Source organism: Betta splendens, chromosome 15 (genome assembly GCF_900634795.4).
Source record: "Betta splendens chromosome 15, fBetSpl5.4, whole genome shotgun sequence".
NCBI classification, from domain to species: Eukaryota; Metazoa; Chordata; class Actinopteri; order Anabantiformes; family Osphronemidae; genus Betta; species Betta splendens.
Genome location: NC_040895.2, coordinates 13,760,764 through 13,777,002, shown reverse-complemented (window position 1 = coordinate 13,777,002; position 16,239 = coordinate 13,760,764). Strand labels below are relative to the sequence as shown.

At 50.3% G+C, this 16,239-nt stretch overlaps 2 protein-coding genes across 4 annotated transcripts in view; both read right to left on the bottom strand.

Annotated features, from left to right (window-relative positions):
* Positions 1–88: 88 nt before the first annotated feature.
* Positions 89–4,561, bottom strand: dhx32b (DEAH (Asp-Glu-Ala-His) box polypeptide 32b). The gene is made up of 11 exons (XM_029175786.3): positions 4,268–4,561; positions 3,976–4,169; positions 3,227–3,605; positions 2,913–3,152; positions 2,731–2,824; positions 2,511–2,660; positions 1,651–1,842; positions 1,428–1,568; positions 1,144–1,334; positions 877–1,067; positions 89–426 (listed from the first exon to the last, which is right to left on the bottom strand). Exons 1-11 carry the CDS (start codon positions 4,559–4,561, stop codon positions 252–254), a joined length of 2,241 nt encoding a protein of 746 aa, XP_029031619.1. The 3' UTR covers positions 89–251.
* Positions 4,562–5,714: 1,153 nt separating this feature from the next.
* adam12b (ADAM metallopeptidase domain 12b) overlaps positions 5,715–16,239 on the bottom strand; it is a 41,992-nt gene continuing 31,467 nt past the window's right edge. Inside the window, exons 13-24 of one of the 3 annotated variants that reach the window (XR_005898698.2) lie at positions 15,715–15,804; positions 14,870–15,065; positions 14,682–14,790; positions 14,090–14,288; positions 13,286–13,363; positions 12,194–12,302; positions 11,831–11,969; positions 11,632–11,740; positions 10,403–10,645; positions 7,268–7,443; positions 6,957–7,189; positions 5,715–6,489 (exon numbers count right to left, since the gene is read on the bottom strand). Coding sequence is in view for 1 of the 3 variants with exons in the window: in XM_029175784.3 (XP_029031617.1) it covers positions 7,138–7,189; positions 7,268–7,443; positions 10,403–10,645; positions 11,632–11,740; positions 11,831–11,969; positions 12,194–12,302; positions 13,286–13,363; positions 14,090–14,288; positions 14,682–14,790; positions 14,870–15,065; positions 15,715–15,804 (1,500 nt within the window). In the remaining 2 variants the exon portion in view is untranslated. Of the gene's footprint in view, positions 7,190–7,267; positions 7,444–10,402; positions 10,646–11,631; positions 11,741–11,830; positions 11,970–12,193; positions 12,303–13,285; positions 13,364–14,089; positions 14,289–14,681; positions 14,791–14,869; positions 15,066–15,714; positions 15,805–16,239 lie in introns of all 3 variants that reach the window. The other 2 variants (XR_005898699.2, XM_029175784.3) reach the window with 2 other exon arrangements.

The window sequence follows — 16,239 nt, the reverse complement described above, 5'->3', positions numbered from 1 at the left end:
TTCTGTTCATGAAATGGAATGACACATCGGGACAATGCAGCACATAGAGCTAAAACATTTAGAGGAAGAATTAATTTACTTAAGCATGAAAACATTTTTAATTCTAATACTGTATAACCAATAATATTAGTGCACTTTGTCTAACTCACCAGAATAAATACAGAACATAGTGTTGTGACAAAAAAGACATATGCAACTTCTAAAACTAAATGAAATGATAAAACGATCCACGGTAGAACGACACGGTACAGTCACTGTACAACACAGCGGTCGTAGCTCTCGTCCTCCTTTGATTCCTCTCTGGACGATGGAGATTTCACCTCCTGACTGTGAGACGCTCCGTGGTTCAAAATGTTTTGGAGGATGTCTTTGCTTTCGCTTCGGGGCAGGTTGTAGAAGAAATATTGCGGCGCCATCTGAATGAACCTGGTGAGAAAAGGCATAGTCAAAAGCCTCACTGAATGGAACATATACAAAGTCATTGAAAGTCTTTCCTGTTTTTTGGCTTAGTTCTAAATGAGGCCCCTTATTGTTGGAGAGGAGACTTACAGAACATCTGCCCCGACTTCATTTTATCTGCAGTGAACCCATTCACACATTTTACTGTGTAGAACCTGGGAGAGCACAACAAAAACTGCTGAGCTTTCTCCTCCCACATTAAGCTGCAGCTCCACATTCCCAGACATCTACACAATCCATAATCCCTTCGGCAACTGGCAGGATTATGATACTGCCCCAGTAAAACCAAAATAGATAGTCCATGGAGAACTGGGCCTTTATATCTGATTCAAAAACACAGGTTGTGTCTGTGTGCAGTGTAACTTTCAAACCCCATTCAGTGATGGAGCCTTGGTGGTAAACAAAGCAACAACGTACTCCTCTGGTGTTATGTGGGTGACGATGCGAAGGCAGTTATCCTCGGAGAAGGAGTGCTCATGGAACAGCACCCACTCTGGCAGGCCCAGCTTGGGGCTCCTCGCACCGTAGCCGGACTGAGGGTGAATCTGCGCCACGTGCTTGTGGGTTAGAATGAAGTAGTTCCCCGATCCATCCACGTCACGCGCCACCTGTTACAAATCACAGTTGGCTTCTACGCGATGCAGTTACGCTTACTAAGCATTAATAAGGGCTCGGTTTTCTGACCTGCATGAAGAACCCCGCCAGCAGGGCTCTCTTAACGTGGAGGGTGTTGGCGCGCGACCCGAACGCTGGCACAGACACGGGCAGCTCGATCCTCCTCAGCGTGTCGGTGAGCTCCGAGCACAGGGCGTCCGCCGCCAGCAGAGCCGAGTGGCTCAGGTACAGATCCTGACACCACTTCTCCACGTCACAGTCTAAGAAGCAGAAAAACGAGCACAGGAAACAGGTTAAAATTACCCGAGTTTAATGCGTTGTATAAAGCTGCCTTTGTGACGCTCTCATCTCACACGGGTCCTGCTGGCGCTGTTTGAAGGCCTTGTAGATGTTGATGAGGCTGAAGTGGTCTCCCTCTGGGTGCAGGAACCTCTGATGGCACTGAGTGGCCTCTGGCCTCAGGTCCAAGGACGGCACCGTGAAGCAGGTGGGAGCTAACGGATGCAAACGGGCGATCTTGAGGCCAGAGCTGAGAGGAGCGTTGTCACAGCAGCCGGGCGTCAACGCGTGCGTTACCTGTTAGCATGGCAGCGATGATGGCCACCTCGCTGACGCAGTCAAACTCGCAGGACGCCAGCAGCGTCTTGGCGATCTGGGGCTCCAGGGGCAACTCGGACATGACGATGCCCATCTCAGACAGGTTGCCGTCATTATCCAGAGCTGCCAGGTAGTCCAGCTCCTCCAAAGCCTGCATCAGGGCTTCAGGATCTGAGTAAGAGGCAGGTGGATGGTTATAATGGCTGTCTAGTGTTTGAACAGGGAGATTATTAATTGTGTACAACAACTGTTATGGATTGTTTTTGTCGTCACGCTGTCTAATCTGTAATCCAAAGTGGTGACCCGCTGGGATAGAGAAAAAGCAGCAGCAGATTAGGATTTTATAATCCCCATCAACATCTGCCGAGCATCTCTATGTGAAATGAAAGCTAATTCATTGTTGTTATGTTCCGTCTGCGGCACAAACACGTTTCTCTGGTGAATCAACAAGATGTGGGCGCAGAGCTGGAGACGGAGCCTTACCTTAGATGCTCTGTTATCATCATCACTCCCACACAGCAACACTAGCATGACTGTGTGTGTGTGTGTGTGTGTGTGTCTGTGTGTGTGTGTGTGTGTGTGTGTGTGTGTGTGTGTGTGTGTGTAAATGTGGGGGAACAATAGCACACGGAAACAGGTCAGCTCTAAAAGGATGCTCTAACAGGAGCTGTCAGTTCAGCTGAGCCACGGCTCACTGCCCCCCAATAAAAGAGTTCCTGTCCGCTGGAACAAAAGGGAACAGAGTGACTCAACCCAAAATTCGTGTCAAATCTGGAGAACAACAGGGAACCGGGGTCGATGCGCCGCGCAGCAAAACTGTCATTTCACATGAACCTCACCCGGCCTGTCGATAAAGTCGCAGTGCGCGAGTCCGGCGATCTCCATCCTCTTGAGGAAGAGCACAGTGGCCGTGATGTCACACTCTGCGATCCGTGGGGGGGTCTCAGCAGGGAGCGCCCTGTCCTCTGGGTAAAGGCAGAAACACTTGCCTGCAGGACATCAGAGTGCTTGTTCAGACTCCGCCGTCACACGCTCACATCACGCTGTTTAACTTCCCACCTGTCGGACCGGCCAGCTGCCTGCGGCTTTCAGCCTGAGCCGCGCTCACCGGCTGGAAGATGGCGGCGGCGGTTCTGATCCTGGGGTTGTAAACCTGCAACAGCACCGCGGTGCGTTTGCTGTGATTAGGGCGAGATGTTCAGATAATCATCTGATCGGTCACGAAAGGACGACGGACTCACGGATCGTTTCTCAAGCCCGGCATCAATGACGAAACGTATTGAGCTAAGAGCCCAGAAGAAATCCTCATTAGGGCTGGAGGTGAGGAAGACTCTGCGGACCCGACCCGCCGCCTCCTCCTCACAGAGGAGCGGGAGAGTCCCGGGCCGGCCAGGGTGCACGGCGACAGGCAGGAGCCGACCCAGGCCCGGAGGCAGGGCTTTGGCCTCGTGGCTCAGGATGTCACGGGCTAAGTCTATTTCCTGGAACACAATCACATAAGAGCGGTCAGAGGAGGCCTCCCCTCGACTCGTCACCACGCCAGCTGCTTTGTCACCTGCGCGGTCACCAGAAACACCGCCACGTCCCCCGCGGGCTCGGAGCGGTGGACCTCCAGCGCCACGCGCAGCGCCGAGCAGAAGTAGCTGCCGCCGGCGCCGCCGCGCACCACCCGGCCCGCTCCCCGGCTCTCCAGGCGAACCACGGGCACCGGCGGCCTGCAGCTGAAGTGGGCCAGCTGCCGGGCCGAGGGCTCGGCGGCGGAGAGCAGGACCACGCGGAGCTCGGGCCTCCGCCGGGCCACGTCCCTCAGCAGGCCGCGCAGCACGTCGGTGCTCACGGTGCGCTGGTGGGCCTGGTCCACCACCACCACGGCGTAGCGCCCCAGCAGGGGGTCCGACATCATCTCCCTCAGCAGCACGTCGTCCGTGCAGAACCTGCGGTGGACCGTAAACATGACGCACACATACACGCACAGGCGCCGCACTGGGCTCTGAACAGTATCAGGGAATCGCACCTCACACTGGCATCTTAATGAAAGCCACTTCATCTACACTTCAGCTCGGCTCCTATTAGAGTAATTTACTCTGATAATTAGTGTGAGGAGTGGCTGCGGTTTATCTCAGCTGCCCGTCCGCGGCCTGCTGGGTTCCTTTGTCCCCTCGCTGACTTATGAGGGCTCCACACGGAGCGCAGGGAGCCCCCGAGAAGAGCCCCCTCCCGCCTTTTGTCCACGAGGAGACAGTCACAGTCACCCGGGAGGAGAGCGAGGAGCGAGCGGAGGAACGCGGCGCTCGAGGCTCGTACCTGAGCAGGGTGTCGGCGGCGCAGCAGGCCTCCAGGGGGATGCGGTACCCGACTTCGTGGCCCACGTTGACGTCCATCTCATCGGCCACTCTCAGAGCCAGGTCCACCGCCTGCTGCGCGTGGGTCTGGGTGCAGACCACCGAGCCGTGGTGGAACTGGGCCGACAGGCAGAATTCAGCGCACCACTGGGGGACCTTTAGCAAAGCAGCGACCCAGCAGAATCAGACGTACAGTATGAATGAAACCAGTGTTATTTTTAAAGGCGGGATGTTTTAGACCCCAAAGTACTCACTTGAGAACTCCTCCCAGTGTTCGCGGCGCCACTGACAACTACAAACTGAGCTCTTGCCAAAGTGTCCATAAATTCACATTTAGCTTTCCACGCCGGCAGCGCTTTTCTTTCCTCCTGCAGTTTATAAAACCTGGAGGAATAAGGCAGTCCGTCAAACTGATTAATCTCCAGAACGCCATCATAGTCGTTGGCTTCTGTGTCTGAACACGGGGATTTTCCCTCAAAACAGTCCTCTCCAGTTAAGGCGGTAAAGTCCTGTGCCATCACCGGCAGTCTGTCGGGTTTAAACTTCATTTACAGATCCACAGGAGTGAAGCGAAGCCTGGACGTCTCAGCTCCCAGTAAACTGTTGGACGACAAACAGAGCGGCTGCGCGTGTGAAGCCAAGTGAAAAGGCTCCATAGGCGTCCAGCCCAGTGCCGTCATGTGGCTGTTAATCCCATGCAACGCAACACACACACACACACACACACACACACACACACACACACACACACACACACACACACACACACACACACACACACACACACACACACACACACACACACACACACACACACACACACAGTCTTAATAGACTCATTGACATAGACGCGTTCCCCAACAATAGCTCTCACTACATATAGACACACAGCAGATGTGCTGTTTTGAGGGCAGCGACTCAGACAAGTCTGATGTTTCTACTGACAAATGGCCACAAACTATTATGTATTTTCACATAGTCACATAGTCACGACTTGGCCAGAAAAAATATAAACAAAAAGGCAAACATCTTCAGAAAACAAAGTAACTAATAATATTTGAAGCGTTGGCCTGTGGTTATGTAGCATAGACTATTATTATTTATGAACGGTCCGGCTAATCTTTAAAGCTTTAAGCCCCAAAGTCTGTTTCATGAATAACAAGACCAAACAAACAAAGTTATTAAATACGACTGATGTGTGGATTCATAAGTATTTATAATTAATCATGCAAAAATGCCAAAACCGTGATTTGCAGCCAAGTAATCTATTAGTTAATATTATAAAAGCAGCTGTGATGAAAATACTAATTGCAGTTCTATTCAAAATTGTTAAATACCTGATTTACCTCAACCGACCATTAACTCTTAATCCCTGAAGGGAAGTTTAGGCATGTTTTCTCGTTAACTGGACCTACAATATTTTTTAGATTGTCTATTTATTTGTCTCCTCTGCAAGTGGACTCTGCTGACCCTTACAGTAGATATCACTGTGTAATGACCAAGTTTGTCTGACAGGTGGCAGCACTGAACCAGGAGAGGAGAGAACAGATTCAGGGGGCATTTACACAGTCATTCACTTTTCTGTTTGTCATTTTCCAAAATGTCTATTTATTAGATGTTGTCTTTTTATTTTTTACTTGAACCCTAGTTTCCTGTGTTTTCAAACAGGTTTAGTTAAAAAAAAAAAAAACTGTAGACAACTTGATGTAAACGGTCATAAAAGGAACTTTTATTTGGCTCCGACTTCATCAGTAAAATCTGATATTTAACTGATATTGTCCAACATTTGACTCTGCTTTAACAAGTACAGGTTACATTTTTCAAAAATGTGTTTTCATGGGGCACAGCCTCAAAGCAGCTCCTGCATCACTGTGCTTGTAAAAAAGCAGGAATAAAAACAGCAAACGATACCTTACAATATTTACACGCATTACAGTTAAATACACACAATGAACACTGAACGACTAATCCACACGGCACGAACGAACGGCGCCCAGCGGTGAACTCAGGCTGTCCAGCACATCTGCACGCGTCCGTTAGGAGGAGGTGTGCAGCACACGGACATGGGGCAAATGAGGCCGCGGCTGGAGTCTCACCTCGTGCAACAAAGGAATGACGCAAAGCGCAACCCGGCTCTGATGGATAGAATCCAAATGGGAGGCTGGACAGATGTGGTGGAAGCGAGGAGAGGCCTGAGGTCATCCTGCCTGGCTCACACACACACACACACACACACACACACACACACACACACACACACACACACACACACACACACACACACACACACACACACACACACACACACACACAGGGACAGAGTGAGCGCTAATGCTACACACACAAACACCAAAAGCCATGTTGTCGGTGTAACTCCCTGGAACACATCAGCCCGTCGAGTCCTCGGAGACTTCCGGCGTCAGCGTTCGGCAAGAAGAACAACTCCTGCTCGTACTTCACCGCACAACGGACAAGACTGAGACCATAAAATGTGCACATTAATCCCACAATAACATGTTTCTGACTGAACGTCTGGCTGTTTGAGATGATGCATCTACAAAACTCTTCCAACTGTTGAATCGCTGTTCCGGAAGTAAAATATCAGATTATTATCCAATTTCCAGCGTTGTGGTGGCATGGATATAAAAATGCATTTGGCATGATTACATGAAAATAGGAAATGCTAAATGCTAACCTTGCTAGGTTGTGCTCATCTTCAATGTATCTTTCATAAAGTAAAAAAAAAAAAACAGTAACAATAGTTTTTGCTTCTGGTTCAAGCAACGTTACTGGTTATAAAAAGAATGTTTCTGCATTTTATTCAAGAAAAACAAACAAAAAACAAAAACACTGTTCAAACATGTCTTCTCTTCCGTGTTTCTGTGGGAAAATCCTTCAGCATGCACCACGACAAAGTTAAACAGATGAACAGTTTTTCGGTACCTGAGCGAGGACAACAAAGCACCTTTTAGAGGCGTAGCACTGCGGTGACACGTTCACCTCCCGTCACGCGAGACTCGGCGCTTTCAACCGTCCGAAAGCTCTCAAAGTCTCTGTTATTAGTGCAAATCAAGGACGTCTCCATCTGCTGGCGGGGGAGCTGCTGTCCCGCGGCGCCAGCAGCTCAGCAGTCCTGCTGGGCCTTTGGAGGTCTGTAGGGCAGCACCGGAGCGGGTCTGAGGCGAAAACAAACACAGCGCATGAGAGGACGGCGGCGCCCGCGGGACGTGACCCCGAGCGGCGCTGGTTCTGACCTGCTGGGTAGCGGGACGCAGGGCGGGGGCCGGGGCACGGTGGGGACGGGGACGGGGATGGGCCCCGACCCGGGAACGTGGCCCGCTGTGGGTGTGGCGCCGTGGGCGAAGCGGGAGCCCCTCCCCAGCGGGTCGGCGGGCAGCGGTTTCTGCGGCGGCCTCGGCCTTTCAAAGTCCTGAATGGGATAAACGGAATCAGAACCGGCGAAGACAAGTCGGTCGTTAGGCTCCATAGCTAATTTGAAAAAGCCCCACGAAGTGTATTAAACCTATCTGGAGATGCAGTGAATGGAAAGCTGAATAATATAACACGTCACCTTCTACCTCTCTTTAAATATGGATTAGCTGAATAAAAGCTACCGGGAGACAAAAGCGGACACGTCTCACTAGAGGGCACTGTGTTATCAGTGTGTTCTCTGAATCCCCACAGCGAATGATGAACCCAGCTCTTCCTCCTCCTCCTCCTCCTCCTCCATATCTGGGTTCTGTGTGAGTGTAGAAGGTTATCTGAACGGGGGGCCATCATGTGTCACTAATCTAGAGCGAGGAGGCGCGGCGGCGATAAACATCTGCTACCAGAGGCCCGGCGAGCGCACGGGTCGGAGACGGCTTCACACGTTCACCAATGAATGTGTGAGGGAGCACGGCAACAGACAGAGCGGAACGCTGGCGACTCCAACGCTACAAGGCCAGAGATGGACAAGAGAGCACTTATTACTACACGGCTGTAAATAATGTAATGTGTTGCTCTGGCCAATTAAACCGGATCAATAATCAGCGGACACATGTTTTGTAGTGTGTGTTGCTTTGTGTGTTGGTCTAGATAGTAAATACAAATGCATCGCTGCAGCCGCTGTTCTCATTCATTTCACTGGTGATTAATCTGCTTCTTATTCGTCCAATGAAACCATTCATCATTATGGGTTACCCTCAAAATACCCACCTGAATTTTCACAAGATATGCAATTCATTATTGTGGAGCGCTGAAGAAAACGAAAAAGTAATTATCCGCTCTGGAACCAAAGGCAAGTTTAGGCACCGTCGCTTAAATGACTGACGAGAGTCTGAGCCGTATGTGAAACGCAACCGGTGACGTCGCAGAACAAGCAACAGCTGAAGCGCACAGACAACAATCCACGCGCGTTTTAATCTCTCCATTTATCAGGACGTGCTGAAGCAGCCGAGCTCAAAGTGCTCAGACGCCGCACAGCGAACGCTCCTCAGATCCATTTACAAGAAAGCAGACGCCCCACGGAGGAGGAAGCGCTGAGATGCTTTAACCAGACTGAGCCCAGTTAAGACGAGGCTACAGCTCCATGAAAGCCAGTACAGTAAGCACAGCAGGGGGTCCCTGTGAAGAATCTACGCGAGTATCAACTGAAGCGAGGACGATTTCACACACCTGTTCATCTGCTGTGATTTTTTACTGTAAATTCTGTGTGGACAGTTTACCTTTAAGGAACAACATAATCTCCAGAAGGGAGCAAACTCGGGCTGTTGTTTCGAACGGGAGCTCGGAGGAAAACAAAGATGTAAACGACCAGATGCATCCACTCAGACGCAAGAATGATCCGGGCCCCGGGTGGGTTCTGCCGCTCTTGGCAGGAAAAGCTGCACATTCTGGTGGCGTTCGCGTGTCTCAATTCAAACCGAGGGACCGCGCTGTCCTCTGCGGCATCGAGAAGTTCTGTGAGCCCGGCGCCGTCGGGCCAAATGCAACGCTGGCACTTGGAGTTCACAGAAAGGCGACGGGTGGAAAGGTTCCACTCACAGCGGGGGTTCTAGCTCATTTACATCTATCGGACTCTACAGGTGCTGAGGAAATACTTACTCAGCACCTAAAAAAGCCACAATAAGCACACGATAAAATAAACACAGGATGTGCTCCGTATTAATGGGGACTGAGTCATGCAGGCGCAGATGGGAGGTCGGCCTGGAGTTTTTAAATGATCTTGTAATTCACTTTCCTGGCGAGGAGCCACGTTCCGCATGTCCCCACTGGATCGGTATCGATTCTGACCCGCGTGCGCTGCGTCTGTTTCATTAGAGCAAAACGAGCAGGTAACAGGGTTTCACTGTGTTGGCAGCAAACGGGGCCCTTTCAGTCAACGCGCAGCTTCAGTCGGCCCACGCTCAGAATATGGGATGTACGGAACCGACTCTCTGAGTTTGAAGCAGATATTTGACTTTAACTCATGTTTTATACTTTTTCCTGAAGTTCAGCGAATGAGTGACGGTGCCTTAATGCGCGCACACCTTCATATTCAACCTTGGAGCTAAATGAATGTATCATCTGGGATTATGTTCCGCGCCTCATCCCACAGAGCGCAGGCGTCCTATCGTACGATCCGCTCCCTTTCCCCTCGTGCGCGTCCTCCCGCCGCGGCCCGCGGAGGCCCGGCGAGCCGCCCGGATCCCAACGCCGCGCCGGCGGATCAGAACCTGCAGCCGCCGCCGAAGCAGACAGATGGATTTACTATCTCCACCAAATCCAATAATGCTGGCTCAGCGGAAAGCGGTGCCTCACTCCGGAGCTGGGTCACAGGCAGCGAAGCAGATTGAATTTAGCTGTCGATATGTGGGCAAGCTGAACAGCTGCAATGCAAAAAAGCAATGAGTTCCAGTATCCAGCACTTTGCCACAAACCTCTCGGCGTGACTGCAGGGACGGCTCCATAAATCTCTGGGCCAATTGTTACAATGGGCTTTTATTTTACATATTGTAAGTGCTGAACATCTTTATTTATGTTACTACCTGTGCGTAAAAGCAGTAGATTGCATCTTTGCCTAACGTATAGCTGCTCCATCACAGTGGGAGTGAACGCTGCTTTATTTATTCTTAGTTACGCTGCTGTCATGCAGTGATGCAGTGAGCGTACGAAACCATTTTAAAAGTATTTATCTGAATGAATCTGTCAAATTAACAAAAGACAGATATTAATGTTTTAGATTAAGAAAAGTTAGTGGACAAAACAGCAAAATTATATCTACAGTAGAGGTGAAGCTGCAGATGTTCTTGGCATCTTTAGAAATATAGAAATTGCTGAATTGAAAACTCCACAGGTAGTGGGAATGGTACTAATACTACACAGAAGCAGGAGCGAGGAGGCTGCAGGAACCAGTGACGCACACCAACCTGGTCCACCCTGTAGGATGCGGGCTGGCGCGGCAGGCTGAGGAAGGGCGGCACCCGGGGCGGCGACAGGGACGCGTGGGCCGGCAGGACCCGGTGCTGGGCGGGCAGGGCGGGCTGGCCCACGCTCAGACACACCGGCATGGGCCGGCTGATGTGCAGGGGCTGGTAGAGGGGCAGCCGGCGCAGGCTGTGGGAGTGGAAGTTGTGTGGAGGCAGCAGAGGCTCGGAGCTCAGCAGAGACGGCTGAAAGGAGCAGAGGACGCTTTCATAGACGTGCTGATGTGTCCCTCCGTTCTACTACAGCAGCTGAACCAGTGATACTATACTAAACCCGGCTTGTTGCCTTGAGAAATACAGATGTTGCCATAAGGTAAACAGTTTGGATCCATGTACAGTAGAAAATAATTACAGGCATTTTTTAGAATTGTCTTTGCTAATTCAGTCAAATTAATAGTTAATTGAATGCTTAATAATAAAATCATATTGGCTGCAGCTCTTGCCTTACTGTATGTATTTCAGACAAAGTAATACACTTCAGTCAGACGTTTCTCATTAGTGGGAAAGAGCTGATGTCAGAGTCGGTCGTGAAGCAGGAACATAACTTTATTCGATATGATGTTCTGGGTCTGACCACATGCCCTGAGCAGATGCTCCCCCGCTGCTTTACCACAAACCAATATCACCTGCCTCTGGACAACCACCCCCCCACACACACACACAGTACAAGCACAATGCTAAGCGACATCTGGACATCAGTGAGAGGCTGAATGGACAGCGAGGCCGACTGCACTCTATTAAATACACACTGAATTCCTACAGTACCTGCACAAACACTACCCAGTATTACAGTACACATACACAGGCAAACGGTAGGTAATGTTACTCCATGCTGCTTCTTTCCCCCCAAACAAATCAAACCCTATTTTCCTCCTCTGTCAGAAGACTCAACTCGGCTCCATTCTCATTATACAAAGAGCATTTACTGGTAAACGCTAACAAATATCATAAGAGCTCGAGCCGTCTTTCAATTACAGTTACTTCGCCTCCCGTCAGAGGTCTCACTCTGATTAATTTTGGTTCAAGTGCAATTTAATGAGAGTGAATCAATTAGCCGGCGTGCTGTCGTCTTGTTTTGTCTTCTGCATGTCTGACAGGTCTGAACCGCGGTCCGGCTGCACGTTGAAGGAGTATTATTACACACTAAATTCAGATTGGCTGCCAAGTCTCACCTTGTAAATGTTGGCTGCAGATGGTTTGGGTGGAGGCTTGCGTTGAGCCACAGGCCTGAAAGTGGACTGAGTCCTGATGGGGCTCGTCGGCCTGGTGGACTCTATGGATCTACAGCACAGATGGAACGTGTGTATTATTAGCATGTACAGAAAAGAAAAACCTCAGCCTGGAAACGCGTTGGGAAGTCGGCTCCATCACCTGAGTTTCTCCAACGTGCTCTTCTTGTTGGCGAAGAGGAGGCGCAGCAGGCTCTTCCTCTTCAGGAAGACGAGGCTGGTCGCCGCCAGGAGGCTGAGCAGCGTAACCAGGATCGCCACGGTGACGGCCACGCTGTCGGCTGACGCCACATACGACAACACGCACATTAATACGCACGCACGCGCATCTACAGCACAGAGCGACGACGAGGACATGAGGCGGGGGCCGTTTCACAGGTGGCTGATGGTTCGCATCGCTGGGTGGAGGCGAGCGGCGCTTTCAGGCTGCAGCTGGTGCCGCTGTTATTAAGCCCAGTCTGCTTGTGTTGCGGTTGTGTGTCTGCGAGTGCGGGGGCTACTGTACCTGCCGCTCTCATGGGGCCGCTGTCCACGCTGCCACCGAAGCCTGCGCTCTCACAGAACGGAGGAGCCCAGTGCGCCTCACAGTGGCAGTTCTTCTTGTTGTTGCACACCTGCAAACACAGTTTTACTCCATAGTGTATTTCTATTCACAACAGCTAAAATCCAGGTCATCACTCGCTACAAAAGACAACCTATGCAATGAGTCCAGGTCGCTTTCCGCCTGTGAAGGCTCTGCTTCCTGTCTGTGTCAGAACAGATAAAACGCGTGCACGGGAGGAGCCCATCGTGTGGAGCCTCATACTGTATTTCCAGTGCAGAAGTCTGATCCAGGAGGAATCCCCTGCGAGGTAAAGCGGTCCAGCTGTGGCTTGGCAGCAGGACAGAGGAGAGAGGGGGTGCACAGGGAACTGTGGAGCGGGGGGGGGGTTACATCCAGCACAGACGCTCAGTGAGTGGAGTCGAGCGTCTTCGGATGCTCCCTCGCACCGGCTGTCGGTTAAGAGGCACTCGGGGGCCGACAGGGAGGTTCGATTTGGACGGGTGGACACGAGGGGCAGTGTTACATAATGTGACCTCACGCTGGAGGCGAACAGGCATTATGTCACATGGAAAAACGTGTGTGATGTAGGATTCATCGCGTATTTGAAGTGTCAATAATTACAGTTAGATCTGATTAATCCTCAAAAAACGCGGTGCAGTGAAGCAAGTTGGCCGTAAGACAAACAATATTCTCTATTTTTCTTCAGGGAATTCAGAAAATGACTGTTTGTCAGTCAGCGCTCGTACAAGGTGTCTGTGAAAATGACACACAAATTGATTTAGCAGATATTTATGCAGGAGGGAAGTCATGTTTCGAAGGGAAAACATTTTTCAATAACTCAAGCGCTCATGTCGTCACCTGGACAGATGCAACATGTCCCACCTTCATCACTGGCTAATGAAGCTGTGACTTAAATACATCTGTGGCCAATTAAAAGTCATGCGGTGACTAAACGGACGATAAAAGCGTCCTTACAGGCTCTTAACGCCGCGTCACAGGCTATGGTGCATAATTTAACACTAACTATTGAGCCAACGGGTTCTTTGCACTCACCCCACGTCCGTTGCACTTCCCGGAGCAGTCGTGCACTCCGAAGACGCTGACGTTCTGGCACTGGCGGTTCAGGCACACCTACAAGAGGGAGCGGGTCATTAGGCGTGAAGCAGCAACAACAGCAGCACGTTCACCGCTCGTACGGTGAAAATACGGGAGTGTGTGATGAATCCGCCTGGCTGAAGAACCCCAATCACAACTCTCAGCGGGCTGTGGTTGAGGCGACGACACAACAGCCAGATCTAAAACACAGCATCCGACTGGAAAAAGCCAGATGCTGCTTTTATGTGGAAAATAAGGCCTGCATTAGGGAAAGCAGGTTTTAGCTCTAATCTTCATCAAATTGCCACGCGTGCTGCCAGTCTAATGCCGTGACTGGCAGGGAAAACAGAGCCGCTCTTTGAGGAAGAACAAAGGCGCGCGACAAAAGACCCACCTTCAGGCCCTCAACGTTTCCACATAATGTGAGGAGCGCGATTTCAGAGGCTGCGGTCGAGAGACGGGCCGACATGGCAGACGTCCATTTTACACAGAGGATGCACTCACACACACACACACACACACACACACACACACACACACACACACACACACACACACACACACACACACACACACACACACACACACACACACACACACACACACACACTCACACACACCGCAAGCAAATGCACTGTGGTTTATTCCCTCTTTATTTCCCTTCTCCTGCTCTCCTCTCAGCATCTCATGAGAGCTACTAGACTGTGAGTTTCAGGTCCTCATTTCCTCTTTCACTTCGTGACTGTCCAGGCTGACACCCACCATGCCGTCTCCACACCTGGTCCCGGCCAGGACCAAGCCGGGGTCCGGCATGTCGTCACCCAGGTAGACGTGCGTCCCGCGGCACAGGATGCGGCCTCCTTCCTGCAGCGGGATGTTGGTTTCGATGGACACGGCGTTCGTTCCGATCACGGGCCGGTTGGCTCCACCCTGGCACTGAATCTTACCACACTGTGCGTCCCTGTACGATCAATAACAATAAAAACAACAAAGAGTGAAGGCCTGTGAATCGCAGGCAAATCTAACAACTGGGGAGGAAGATGAAATGCCAGCTGCAACTCCAGTCATTAAAGCTATTACATAAATTAACAAAGGGCTCAATTCAACCAAAGGGGGAAGATCTTTAGAACAATTAGGCAACAAGAATAGCATGAAATGATTCATGAATACTTCCTTAGATCATAATTAGCTCCTATCTTTCTTAAATGACTTTTTTCATCCATTGAAACTTCTGTTTGAAGATTGTGCCATATTCCACAAAGTAATGACGGCGGCTAATGACTCCACTTAGGCTAATCAGCTGGCTTTGTACTTTCACTGCACCTCCACCGCATCAGCACAGCTGCAGTCTTACCTCACATCGCACTTGGCAAAGGAGCCCTTGGAGTCCTTCCCACAGTTCCCGTAAGGATCCCCCGCAGAGTTGACTCGCTCGAAGCAGATCCCCGGAGCGGGTTTGGCTCCTGAACGAACGAGGACGCTGATCACAAAACGACACCAACGCGCTTGTACGCGAGGACCAGCGCTCTCTCGTTCGTTTACCTGCTCCCCACAGCGTGATGCACTGCTGCTCGTGAGTCTGGCAGATGCCGTTGTAACAGTAGCCCTCCACGCTGTGGCAGGCGTGGCCGTCGTGCAGGTAAACGTTGGCCGGGCAGTGAGGGTTGGCACCGGTGCAGAACTCTGCCAGGTCGCATGAGTTACTGGACTCTCGACACAGGGTGCCGGCAGGCTTGAGCTGTGCACACACACACACACACACACACACACACAGAGCTTTTAACAACAATCAATCTGTAATCAGGGTTTATGATTTCATCTCATTTTAGCAAACTGAAATTATGACATATGCTCGTTGGCACTGGACTAAACATTGGTGAATGAATGATGCTGTTGCGCAAAGATTATAAGATCAGCAAGTTAATCAAATTCAAGGTTCATTAGTTAATTACTGATGTAAAACGATTTGAGAACTGGTGACACTTTTACCAGTGTTTCAACATCTAAATCACATACAGACCAGTCCAATTTTAAAGGAGAAAACGCCCTTAATCACACATTCAGGAAAAGTTTCTTTTAAAAAATGACACATTTGAGAATTAAAAAAAAACATGAATAACTTGTTGGACATGAACTCTATGCACACCAACCTTTCTTAGGCTAAAAATCTTCCTGTTGAGATAATTACAATAAGATGGAAAAGATAAATCGAATGAAATTAGCTAAATTATGGATTTAAATAGGGCAGGCTTTTGTGATTCTCTTAATAAGCTACCAGAAACAAATTAACTGCTTCAATGAAAAACTCTCATTTGAAGATTAAAGCTTTGAAAATGAAATTCCAAATATCTTTAAGCTGGTTCTATGGTCAGGTGCGTAGGCCTCACCCTGCAGTCTTCACAGCACTGGCCGTGGGCGCACACGGCGTCTCCCTTGAGCGTGCACGTGGTGGCATTGCAGCAGGGATTCATGCATTCCTGCAACAGGGGGAAGAAAACAAGGGTTGCACGCCGTTAACACGTGGATACAATCAGCATGGGATCGTTTCCAGGTCAGGGGGGGCACGCTTCCTGTCTGGGATCCCAGCCTTACTTACAGTACTTGGACCTAAAGACCTTTGAGTGGAGCCGTTAACTGAAGCTCAAGCATTTGGGAATTCATGAGATCTCTGCTCTGTGGAGGAGTCGCTTTAGTGCCTTGAGCCAGAGAGGCAGAAGATCGAAATCAGATGTAGCAGTTAGAGAGTCTGTGCTGATTTAGATCGTGGAGAGATGTGAGACAGTTGACAATTAGAGTATCATGGACAGACGCAGAAGTGGGATTTGAAAGCCCTAAAGAGACAAAAAACTGTGGCCATTTCACCGAAATGACAAGATCACAAGGCTGCCGGCAGAAGACGACAAGAAGAGCGG

What these genes read in the sequence shown, in the direction of transcription:
- dhx32b (XM_029175786.3), bottom strand. Translation starts at nt 4,561, where the DNA reads ATGAAGTTTAAACCCGACAGACTGCCGGTGATGGCACAGGACTTTACC. An exon ending in GCAGCTGGCCGGTCCGACAG is followed by an intron (nt 2,661 to 2,730) that starts GTGGGAAGTTAA and finishes GATGTCCTGCAG; the next exon opens with GCAAGTGTTTCTGCCTTTAC. An exon ending in CATCGCTGCCATGCTAACAG is followed by an intron (nt 1,569 to 1,650) that starts GTAACGCACGCG and finishes TGCATCCGTTAG; the next exon opens with CTCCCACCTGCTTCACGGTG.